Genomic DNA, 12,922 nt, shown 5'->3' with positions numbered 1-12,922 from the left:
TCAAGTGATGGGGACTTGACTTGAAAGGGGTTTACTAATTAACATGGATTAGCAACTTAAACTTTTGAGTACCGCGTTGGGACTTTAATATTGGGAGTGTTAAGTACACAAACACATTGGGAGTTTGGATGAACTCAACCGAAAGAATTTTGGGGACTCACTGTCAGTTAATTTGATCAGTGAGGACCTTATGGTGGAGGACCATGAATCATCAAGCACTCCACAGTTACACTATGTGAGTTTCGTAAGGGAAGATTGACCCGATGAAGTCATTGAATCTCACCGCGACGAAAGAGTGCTCGGAAAGTCACAGTGGGAGGGTTTTAATCATCTTGAAAATGATTAAATAGCCACATTAGGAGGTTTTTAATAATTTTTTATCATGATTAATGGTGAATTATTCAGATAACTGGTCTTCATCTTGAATAATCAGCTAATCTCGGGTTATCCTTAAGAATATCATGCATAGCATTCTCCAAAAACTTCCCATTAGAATGCATTGAGGTATTCTACCCCCAACTCTTTGGCGAACCTGAGTCCAATTGTATTCGGTCACATTGTCGGGTTATCCTTAAGAATATTAAGAGTAATATTATCCAGGAACTTCCCGTTGTTGGAAATAAGGGAAGCAGTTTAACCTCATATACCTATCGGAGGAAAGGGAGAAGCAGTTTATACTTTTATACTCGTCGAAGTCTGGGTAGCAGTTTAGCCTTATATACCAGTCAGATGATGGGGAATAGTTTAGCCTCATATACCAGTCGGAGGATACTGTTCTCATTCGTCTTATTTCGGCGTTATGGTGCCAGTGTCAACCAAGGCTTGAATGTTGTTTTTGAGAGTGAAGCAAGCCTTGGTTGGATGAAGGATCCTTCTGTGATACACACAGTATATTGGATTCGAAGTGTTGTTAGCTTCCTCCTGATTCATAATAGGTGATAGCTTGATTTTGTTGTTTTCAAAAAGGTATTTGAAGATAGTTGGAACCTCTTCATCCTTGAAGGAGTACTCTTTTTGGAGTCTCGGATCTGGAGTCCTTCACTGCTTCTAAGGTTACTGTAGTGACGTCTGATTAGCATCAACAACTGATGCAGGTATCTTTCCCTTACCACAAGAAGCAAAATTTGAGTTCGGGGGGTTAGTCGTCGATTGACTTCTTTCAAGCTTTTTTCTTTTGAGAAAGCATTCGGCCTATTCCCCGTGCAGTTATAATTCTTGTCATGTTGTGGATAGCACGACCCCTAGGGCTTTCAGCGCATCAATGGAGAGATTATTGTGATATGTCTGCAAGATGAATTCCTCTATGACAGGATCCCTACAATTCATTGCCTTATTACGGAAGCGTTTAATAAAGTTTTTAACTGACTCCCCGTCTTTTTGCTTCTCGTCCAAAAGGGCTCTGATCGATACTTTAGTGTCATCGTCGAAGAAGTTATTGAGGAATGAGCTTTCCATGTCGTACCAGCTGTTGTTACTTTTTGGCTTGAGACAGCGGTACCAATCGAAGACAACTTCGTGAAGGGTGCCAACGAATGATCGGACCATTAAGAGTTCATTATTAGAGGTCACACCTAGGTGGGACTTAAAGTAAATTAGGTGTTGAGTGAGTGATCCTTTCCCATCAAATGGCATAAAGTTAATTAGATTGAACTTCACTAGGTACGAGCTTGAATCACACACACTTGGATATGGACACGGAATACCGGTCCTCTTTACTTCTTGAGCCGGTAGCAAGGTGTTAACCTTATCTTCTAGCTCCTGCATCATCTTGTTATCCTCGCCCGTATCTTTCTTTAGAGGATGTCGAGAAAGATCGACTGAACCACCCCCAGCGATATTGAGGGGTGAAATTGAACCACCCCTAGTGTTACTAAGGGATGCGATTAGGCCACCCCCAGTATTTTTGAGGGGTGCGTCAGCCATGATGACTTTCTCCATTTCTAAATCGCTGTCAACTATGACGTTTTGAGTATGGCGACTGGATTTAGCCCGCTGATTGGACTCAGGTGGTGGTTGAAGTTGTTGATCCTGTAACTCTCTCATATGCTGCATGGTCAACTCCATCTCTATTTTTATTTCAGCTCTGAGTTCCTCTCACTGTCGAGCTAAAGTCTCTTGAAGCATTTAAGCCACTAGGTCGGGAGTGATTGTGAATGACTCCCTTGCTTCCCCCATGCTTGATATTGTATCATCGGAGGCGATTACGAAGCAAGTATCCGATAGTTCATCTTCTGAAGATAGTCCTTCGTGTATCCTCGGGTAATTCCTATGTCCGATGGCTAGAGCTGAGACATTCGTTGGGCTATCTCTGAATTGACTTTTCATCCATGAGAAAAGTCAGGATTAGAGCCATTTAAAACAATCGTAGACTTTTCTTTGTCAACCATGTTGATGGTGACTTTATGAAATTTATCATCCTAGACGGTGGATTTTCTCTCATGAAAAACATCTTGGCTTAGGCTTTGATGCTTCGGTGGCAAGTTTCTCGAATACCGAGACTTTTTGTGAAATGGTCCAGGGGCAGCTATATTTTAATAATACTATCCTGATAGATCTCCCGCATGGACAGTAAGAGCTGGTTTCTCGGATATCCTCCTTTTTGGATTTATTCACACCCCCAGCCTGATGGTGTAGCTTATTAGAGTAATCCATCGCTTGTTAGTGTGATGCCCTAAGTATAACATTGTCTTTTGACGGACACGTCTTCTTTTGGGGATGAAGAACCTTGTTGATATTCTCGAAATGATTTGTTGTCGCCTTTGAACAATCCAAGGTCTCATCAGGAGTCGCACATTTAGGACCACCCCCTTGTGAGCGTGGAACCTTAACGGGCTCCTGGGTTTCAATACGAACCCTGAGGCGATCGATGCGAAGAGTTCTCTTATGCACGATGCACAAACATGTCAATTAAGGTGCCCCGGTTTGTTTGGAGGCGGTGGAACACTTTTGAGCAGTAGATAAGTTGACAGGAGGACATGTATGACCCCTAGTCTGTGGAACTACTCGGGTTTTGTTCACCAAACCTTTACCTCGATCTTCGTGTGAAGGGCCAAGGTGATCCGCCATCTTCATCTTGGATTTTGATGGATCCACACTGCTGTGAGGCTTCACCAGAGGTACGAGAGCAGACGGAGTAGGAACGGAGGCTGACGGAGGTGAGGAAATAACCACAGGAGGCGGACTTGGCGTGGTCCACTTTGAGGTGGCTCGGCTGCCAGGGCCTTCTCCCACCGCCTTCGCACTTGATTTTTGTGTCGTCTTGGTCTTTAGCACCCAGATTTGACGGGACTTTGGTGGTTCTTTGGCAACCTTCTCCTTCTTCATATCTTGTGCCTTTCGTACTAAGGCACACACATATGTGGTACGTGCGCGACACTTTTGGATGCGTTCCCTCCGAGTTGAACAAGTCTTTTTGACAAGGACTCACCCTTCCGTCGATGGTTTGGAGGAAGTAAAAGTAAATTTCCATTGAGGCGGCTAGATTACTTAACGTTTCCTGGACTTCAAGTCCGCATAGTAACGAATCCCATTGTCTTGTTCCAAGGCATTGGCGATTTGACAAGCTTGGCGTTGGCGTCACCTCTGACGAGCCCTCTTCATCAGAGTTGGTGTACTTTGATTAAACAACTCCTTGATTGTAGAGGAGTTATGGCGAGCGGAATCACTTGTAGCCTTCTTTGGTGAATATGCCTCCTTCAAAGATGAGATCTTTCCACACTTGCAGGGAGAGAAGGATTTTCATAAAGACGAGGAGAAATATTCCTCGAACTTGGCTTCGTCGAACTCATACTCGATCGCTGAATCAATCAGGATCTTGATCTTCGATTACGACATGACAACCTCGATGATAAGACTGTTGGCTCCCACTGTGGTCACCAGCGTGTTTGCGTCGAAAGTTATTTTTATTGCTGAATCCATTACACGTTTATTGATAGATTCAAAGTAAAAATAGTCTTTTTATAAGACTTTCTTACACAATAAAAATAAAAAAATACAACTCTTTAGAGACACATGCAGAGGTCGTTTATCACTCACTGCTTGTGAGGGATCTTTGCATGAAACAATCGCAAAAGTAAATAATCTCAACAAAGTGAGATTACTACTCTTCTTGTGATCAAAACAAAGTTTGATATCAAGGAATGGTGGAACGAGCTTCAGATCTCTCGAAATCCACTCTTTATGCACAGGAATTCGCTAAGATCTAGCTAGTCTCTCTCAAATTCATCAGAACCTCGCCCAAGCTCCTCTAAAATTCATGGATCCCTTCAGATCTGTTTTTATGAGGGTGCTAGGGGTGTATTTATAGATTTTAAATACTGTGTTTGTGGATAGAATCGAAGAATAACTGTTATTATCCGTTTAGATGGGTTTTTGGTTGTGTAACAGCTTTCACATGTTTAAGGATAACACCACATATTTATGGATGACCCCAAGAAGTTTTAGAAATCAATCATATCAGAAAACATGTCGGGAGCTAACCTGGACGCGAGTCACTTCGAAGTGACTCGGAATTTCCGAGTCACTTTGAGGTGACTCGAATTTTCCGAGATAGTTTGTACTGTCTTCGGTAGTTTGGCCTTAACTCTCTCGTCTGACCTCAGAATGAAGTGATTCAAGATGTGTTAAAAATCTGACGAAGAGAGCTATAACTTTTATCTTTAAATTTTTTTAGATTCAAATCTCATCATGGTCAAAATTTTACTTCTTCGTGCGGGTCACTCTAGAGTGACCCGCACGTGTGCAAGCCACCTTGAGCCCTTCTGATTGCATTTGCTTCATCGCATCACATGTTTTGACGTTTCATGTGCATTCCTTTATTTTTTACAACATCGGATGGTCCTCTTTGACTTGGATAATCCTCTCTGACTCGGATAATATGGTCCATCGCCTTCTCTCCGTTTCGAACTACGTGCGGGAACCTATAGGTAATTTTTGATGCCTACAAGTTGTAAAAGTTATAGGTGAACTTGGAAACCATTATTGTGTAGTATTTGAGATTTAGTGGAGATTTCCTCGAAGTGAAGAGTGTAGACATTAAAAAATGCCAAAATTCGAAAAGTGAAAAGAGAGGTCAGGGAAACGAACCCCTTTTCAATCAGAAACGAGGTTCATTGTTTAGAAAAGAATCAACCTCAAAAACGAGAGTCACCATGCAGCGGAACTCAATGTTGAAAGATAAAGTTCATTATTTAATGAAACGGATCCACAAATGTCGGAGCTCGTCATTGGATACGAGGTTCGAGGTTCACTAGTGGATACAGGGTTCGAAGCTTGTCGTTGGATATGAGTTGAACTCTAGTTGTCAAAGATGAAGCTCGTTATTGGATACGAGGTTCGGAGTTCATCATTGGAGGTGAAGTTCATCAATGAAAACAAAGTTTGTCATCAGACTTAAGGTTCGTCAGTGAAGACGAAGTTCATTATCAAAGAAACACGAGGCTCGCCACGTAGTGAGACTCGACATCAAACACGAGGCTCGCCACGTAGTGAGGCTCGACGTCAAAGACGAGGCTCTCCACGCAGCGAGGCTCGACGTCAAAGACGAGACGAAGACCCAGTCAGCTACGTGGGCTAAATTTAAGGAGTCAGTTACGCTACTCCACAATTTTAGCGCATCAGTTACGCCCACGATTCCACGATTGTAGCACGTCAGTTACGTGCCCAAACCCTATAAATAGCCACGGATGGCTACAGAGAAAGGGTTGGTTGGTTAATTGAGACTTTTAATCATCAGAAATCGGATCTTTTGCGCGTAAGTCCGGAGATCGAACCTCGATTCCAGCCGGCTAACGAAGGTCAGAAGCTCTTGTGATCTTGTTCTGATAGTCAACGGGAGGCAAGCTCGACTCAAGCATCGGGGGAAGCATCCTTTCGCTACCTAGAACCCACGTTAAACAAAGAGAGGCTGAATTAATCTTCTCTTCATCTGTAATCGAGAGAGAGTGAGTGATTGTAAGGGTTTCGTACTAAGTGATCGAACCCAGTTTTCTTAAAACAAGAGAATCAATCCCAACATCAATTTTTCGACCCTACAAAGAGCAGAGACGTAGGTCGAGGGTTGACTGAACTCCGTGATCATATTGTGTGTTTTCGATTGTCATTTGCACATTATCTCTCTTTACATCTTGTGCTTATTTATATCGCCTATTGTCTCTTACTTATCCTTGCATATCTTATTGTATATCATATTGCTAGGATATTGCATTATAAGTTTTAGTTTGTCATCAAAATCGGATTAGATTAGTAATCACCCTATTCAACACCCTCCCCCCCTAGGGTAATTTCATATATATGATAAAATAGAAGTATAAAACTGGTTGACATTTAGGTACAAAGATAAGATAAAAGGGATAAAATCTTGATAATTACATTGCTTTGCTCGGTAACTTTTGGATTAAGTAGTCACTTCATACAGTTAATACATTGAGTATAAGGTATGCATTCAGAGGATTTTTTTTTAAGCTAATGCATTTATGGTTTCTTAGAGAGTCTTGATTAAATGACTCATGTTTGTGGGAAAAATGTTTCTTAAGAAATTAATATAGAAGGATTCTCCTCAATATAACAATATACAAAACCAAGAGATATACATTTCCATTATTTTCTGTGTTTGTAGCTTTGAAGAGGGAACCATTTGGAATTGATTTCTTCATAAAAATTGAATGATTTTAGTTTGTCCATTTAGGTTAGCTATTTAACTGGAGCAAATAAGAGAGCTAAATCACATTCGTCAAAACCAAGGAATACAACATGTGTCTTTCAAAGAATAAGCAACTTAGAGAACATTGTTGGATTGCCAAATAACATAGAAAATTTAAAAAAATTAGCATGGATATTTTCATAGGATTAGGGAGAGATAGTACCATATATGGCTCAATGTATTCTTTTACTGGTTGGGAGATTTATTTTTATTACAGTGGGTTTTTGATCAATCATAGTTTTTGAAGTAATGATGTCAGTATGATTTACCAAGAAAAGTAAAAAATATCAGGGGGTTTTGTGAGAAATCCCATATTCAAGTTGCCGAACATTATCCTAGGTATTTATAATATTAGGGGGTCAACAATTTAAAAGTGTAAAAGAATTTAGACTAGTTTTGCAATACTATTCTATGGCGAAAAACACTTTAGATAATATTATTCAAATTGTGTATCCAAGCAATATCAGCTGTAAGAATATAAGACTAATCCTATTGAGGTACAATGATTTTATATGTAAGTTATTTGCATTTACTGTTAGCTATTTAAGTCTCTTGTTAATTTTTATCTAAACGTGTTAACTTTTGGCGTTGCCTGTTAATTTTCGGCTAAACATATTAACTTTTTGCATTTCTTGTTAGCTTTTGGCTGAACATGTTAACTTTTAACGATGTTTGTTAACTTTCAGTTGAATATGTTAACTTTTTAGCTGAACTTGTTAAGTATTTATGGTATTAATAATGAACATAACAAATTGATGGCAAAAGTACTGTAAATAAAATAAGAATAATAAATGTCAAGCTTGTTGCATTTTTTGTCATCCATATCTACTGTTAACACAACTAAAATCAGTAACACAATATAAACATGCACACAAGTTTTATAATCAATCAATTTTAAAAATAATTTTTTTCCATCCTTATTTATTGGCTCTGCTTGATTTTTCTATCACCATTATTCTATTAGAAGCTCAGCTGCAAGACTGACACATATGACACTAGATTCATCGGAGGGAGTAGTTAAAATATTTCATACTTTCTCCAGTGTATTATATTTACTTGAAATGTGATGACATTGATGTACACGTATGAAATATCAGACCCATACAATACACCGCCACCATTGATGTTATCAGACTATCTAGTTGTTGCTCATTGATTGATATTGCATTCCTCACATTCTCCATCATAAAGAACTCCTCAATGACTAAATATACACACTTAGCTCATGCACCACTCCATTAAAACTCACAGTACTTTGTCTCTTCACAGCCTCTGAACCAAATTCAGGATCAAAGAACCCCAATCCCCTGATCTTCGACATTATGAACTTAGTATAATCATCCCCCAAATGCATCAATGACAAGATCTCCTCCAAGTTAGTCTCCACCTCTCTTGGATCCGGCCCTTAGGAAACCCCAACAGACAATAAATTCTTGATGCGGTGACAGAGTCATAGTCTTCAACGTCAAGCGGTATCGAGCGGCGTCGATGGACTACGAACGGTGAAGTAAGGCATCGATGCGGGAGAGGGTGAGATGCACTTGAGACTGGGCGAGGTCAAGCTAGCAAACACGAGAGGAGACTTGATTGGTGAGGGAGGTGATGGAGGAGAGGGAGGAAAGGAGGAGGGATGAATCAGAGCGGGTGAGGGAGAGGAGAGGAGAGGAGCGGCGGAGTGCGTGGAGGCTACGGTCAAGATCGGGGCGGGAGGAGAGGAGGGAGTCGAGACGGACGTCGAGAGAGCGCTGGTAGGCGATGCATTAGTGAAGAAGGCGGGTCATCGTGCCGACGTTGGTGAGGGATCAGATCTGGGTTAGGTCTCTAAGGTTTGAGCAAGAGAAGAAAGAAGAGAGAGAAAGAATGGATTAAGGGGTAGAATTGAGTTTTTGCAAAACATTTCTCATTGTGCTGACTTGGAAGAGTGCATAGGGCTAAAACACAATTATTTATAGTATTAGGGGCTGTCTCACATGAAAAATAATACAATAAGGCTGGCCACATGAGCTTTCTTTTTTAGGGGCCTTGACACATTTTTTCCAATTTTAAGACCCTAAACCTCACTATTTCTCCGGAAGAGAAAATATTGAAACCAAGAAGGTGTTAACCATGGAGACATATGAAATTTTTTAATATATTTTATGGCAGCAATAAACTATTTCGCAACTCAATTATAGCTAAGAAATAAACAAAGTAAACAATCCAGATATTTTATAAAGTGCACGCGCGTGCATTCCGACTAGTTAAATAAAAAATATTGGTACAAATTTGATACGAGAAAATTGGGGTATATTAGAGCATCTCCAACAGCTTCCCCATTTCTGACTTTTGGAGAATTTAGTTAGGTTTTTGGTCCAACAGATTTTCCATCTCATTCTCCAAAATAAGGATGGAGGAGAAAAAATGGGGAAGCTTACCCAAATCTACAGCATTCTCCAAATTTTTAGAAGAAAAAATGGATTCTTCAAAATGGGGAAGCTGTTAAAGTTGGTGTAAAAATAATTTGGAGAATATGACTTTTGCTTTCTCATTTTAAAGAAAATTTTAGAGAAGCTGTTGGAGATGCCCTTATGACCTCCAACTAGTTTTAACTAATCACGCCCTTTCATATATCTGGGAAGAGGAATGTACGTCAGCAAAACTTTTCCAGGGTACAATTTGGGCTTGGAGCCTGGACGATAATCATGCATATACCTTGTAACCGGGCTTATTCTAAAAATCTTTGTCCATTGTAAGAGTTTTGCTAAATCAAGTTGATCTAAAATGGTCCAAATTTTAATTCAAACACGGTGGGGGTGGCTATCGGGCTTTATTTCTCTGTTTCTTCCGGCCCAGAAAAAAGTGATGGCAAGATTTTTCAGTAGAGAATTAGCGTCCGAGGGATGCTATATATGCTCGCACGACGAGAAACGTGAATAAGCATACTAAAGTATAATTATCAAGGAAATGAATGATTTGCGTCTCTAGATCTTTTCCAAGCTTGAGGGCATTTTTCTATTTTCTGCGGAGTGCGACAGTATTTCTTTATTATTTTTCTAGGTACCATTGGGAATTTTTGTAGCTTGTTCTGACAGGGGCGGATCCAGGATTTTAATTCTGGGAGGGCCGCGTACAAAAGATAGATGAAAAATTTTCTTAATGTAATTTTATTCACAAGAGATATACCACAACCCAAATAAAACGAGTAGAATAGTCAACATCAATATCTCCAAAATACTTCAAAAGAGGAAGACAAATATTATATAGAAAATAGTCAAATAAGCATCATCTATTTTTTTATAACTTAAATTTCTCTAACTAAAAGGAATTCGACGTTCCTTAAAATTTTTAAAGTCTTCAATGATAGCATCAATGCTCAGACTTTTAGCAATTTCTCTTTCAATAAACAACATTAATGTGTCGGAGAGGAAAGCATCCTCCATTTTGCTTCGAAGCCTAGTCTTGACGATATTCATAGCTGAGAATGATCGTTCTGCAGTAGCAGTAGAAACTAGAAGAGTAAGCACAAGTACGATCACTCTAAAAATAAGGCCGTATGTAGCAGATTTATTAGTCTTTACCAACCATTGACACAACTCAGAAATGGTTGAAAGAGTTTTGAAGTCTGACCATTTGACTACATTATGCTCATAATGTTTCAGTTGCATCTTCAAACTCTCTTTTTCTTCACTTGTAAAATCTTTTGCATAAAACTTGCGAACCAATTTGCATATATCTTGTATTCTCAAAGCCTCAGATGCATTTTTAGGATTTAAGGCAGAACTAAGCATGAGCAATCTGTCGCATCTTCACTAAAACGCACATTAATTTCTTGCATTTGTGAATCAATCGCGTCATAAAAAAAGTCTACTCGGTAATGATGCCCAATGGTGATGTCTTAATGACCATGAGCTCGATATGTCGTCTATCAACATACTGAGCACTAAAATCAGAAATATTAATGTTACGAGCCACACAAAAAGACTTTACTTTTTCAAGCAAATTATCTCACTTGTCATCCCTTAACTCTTGTAGTAATCTTTTTGTAGATGACACAAGCTCCATTGCATTCGAAATGTCTTGAGACTTCCTTTGTAAAGTCTGGCGAAGAAAATCTGTGATCCCCATAATCTCACTCATTAGATGTAAGATAAATATAAAATCGAACAAAGTCATTTCATCATAAACAGATGTTGCATCGGCTCGTTGGGAGGGAAGCTCATCCTCCATAACTTTGAGCAACACCGTACATGCTGCACTAAACATCCTGATCAAACTTGATAATGATCTGAAATGAGAACTCCAACGCGTATCAGCAGCTTGTTGTAAAGTGCCGATCTGATTAAGTCCAGGCCATGTCTCGAGTTCATTAATAGAAATCAAATGGGCAATGTCATCCGCGTGAGCTTTCTTCAATTCATCATTACGCTTGCAAGAAGCACCAACCATATTAACTATAGAAATTAATTTATCAAAAAACATATGAATGGGAGTCAGATTTTTTGCTGCCGCAACAAGAGCCAACTGTAGCCGATGAGCAAAACAATGAACATAGTAAGCAGTCTTACAATCTTTCATAATCAAAGCTTGCAATCCATTGAATTCACCCCTCATATTACTGGCCCCATCGTAACCTTGACATCTAATATTTTGAACATCCAAATTGTAATGAGCCAAAGCAGAATATATGGCGTTCTTTAAAGTCAAAGCTGTAGTATCGGAAACATGAACAAGCCAAAAAAACGTTCTTGAATGAATCCATTAGTGTCCACAAACCTCAACACAATAGACATTTGCTCTTTTTTTACTCATCACGGGCTGCATCAACAATAATGCAATACTTGGCAACTCCAATTTCTTTACGAATTGCATTTTTCAATCTCACTGAAAACACATGAAATATTTGTTTTTGAATATCATGACTAGTATATTTGGCATTTTTGAGAGCTTTCGCAATTGCCTTTGAAAGTTCGTCATTCTCCATGGCCAGCACATCCAAAAATTCAAGAAAATTACCACGATTGGACGAACTAGATTTCTCATCGTGGCATCTAAACGGAATCTCTTGGAGTGCAAGCAATCACACCACAAGTATATGAACTCTTAACCGAAGACGATTTGTTGCAACTTATTCAGCATTGAAGTTGTCGAATCGCCTTGATATGTGTTGCGGTTGGTTCATCAAATCCACACATGCCTTTTCAGCATTACGATGGAGTGAAGATACATTATCTTTTCCTATTTCAATGAAACCCCCTTTATTAATCCCTTAAGAATAACCCCCTTTATTAATAAACCCCTTTAAGAATAACCATTCGCTAAATACCTCTCCAAAAATTTCCAATTTTAATGCAACCCTTTTATTAATCTTGTTGCTGCTCATGGTAAGGTATTTACTATTAATATATATGTAAAACCCCTCAAATAATTAATATTCACAAACTAATTTTTTCCCCTAAATTAGGAATAGAGCACCCTAATTTTTCCCCCTAAAATTTTGAGGGGGCTTGAGGAATAGAGCACCCTAATTTTTTTTCCCAAATTTTGGGGGGGCCGTGGCCCCCCCTGGACTGTATGTAGATCCTCCCCTGTGTTCTGAGCGCAAGAGCATTTTCTTAGCTTTTTCCCCCCTAGGTGTGAGAGTGTTTCTTGCCATTTTAAATAAACTCCTAAAAATAAAAAATTCAGTTAAAATGACGGTTTTATTGGAAAATAAAAATTTTGGTAGGAAAAAATAAAAAGAAGAATTGAAAACAGTAGCGTACAAAATCAAATAGAAGAATAACTCAAAAGATAATTGATGACGTTGATGTCCAATTTTTAGAGATCGTAGCTTTTGCTCCCAACAAACTATTTGTAGCATTTTTTTGTAAAACGTTTCTATAAATTATTAGTTCGTTTAACTTTCCTAATTAAAATGTTGCACAACCAAACAATCAAAATATATTGCAGTTTCCTACACTATTTTCATACAACCAAAGACCTCTATAATCATGCGAATTTCCATTCAACATATCATTTTCGTCCATTGTTAGCAGCAATTAACTCCAAAGTTTTATAATCATATTGATGATCAGACATGTTCAAATCCTTAAAATAATCAAGAGACCATAACATTATCATAACCATTGATTATCTAGTGAATGATTAGGGGGTGTTTGTTTCAAATCCTATAATTTTAGGATATGAATTTCACCATGGGATTTCAAATCCGTAGGTGTTTTGTTATGGGTTGGGATTCCTAAA

At 38.9% G+C, this 12,922-nt stretch overlaps 1 protein-coding gene across 1 annotated transcript; it reads right to left on the bottom strand.

Moving 5' to 3' along the window:
- Window positions 10,544–11,660, bottom strand: LOC109831337 (zinc finger MYM-type protein 1-like). The gene is made up of 3 exons (XM_020398669.1): window positions 11,492–11,660; window positions 10,689–11,385; window positions 10,544–10,619 (listed from the first exon to the last, which is right to left on the bottom strand). Exons 1-3 carry the CDS (start codon window positions 11,658–11,660, stop codon window positions 10,544–10,546), a joined length of 942 nt encoding a protein of 313 aa, XP_020254258.1.

This window comes from Asparagus officinalis, chromosome 1 (assembly GCF_001876935.1).
Source record: "Asparagus officinalis chromosome 1, Aspof.V1, whole genome shotgun sequence".
In the NCBI taxonomy this organism is placed as follows: Eukaryota; Viridiplantae; Streptophyta; class Magnoliopsida; order Asparagales; family Asparagaceae; genus Asparagus; species Asparagus officinalis.
This window is presented reverse-complemented; position numbering and strand designations above follow the sequence as displayed.

Excerpts from the sequence above, each read along its gene's own strand:
- LOC109831337 (XM_020398669.1), bottom strand. The coding sequence starts at position 11,660 with ATGGAGAATGACGAACTTTCAAAGGCAATTGCGAAAGCTCTCAAAAAT. Across the intron at positions 11,386-11,491 it reads CATTATTGTTGATGCAGCCC|CTTTGACTTTAAAGAACGCC; the intron begins GTGATGAGTAAA and ends CCGATACTACAG. Across the intron at positions 10,620-10,688 it reads CAAGAGTTAAGGGATGACAA|TGCTCAGTATGTTGATAGAC; the intron begins GTGAGATAATTT and ends TTCTGATTTTAG.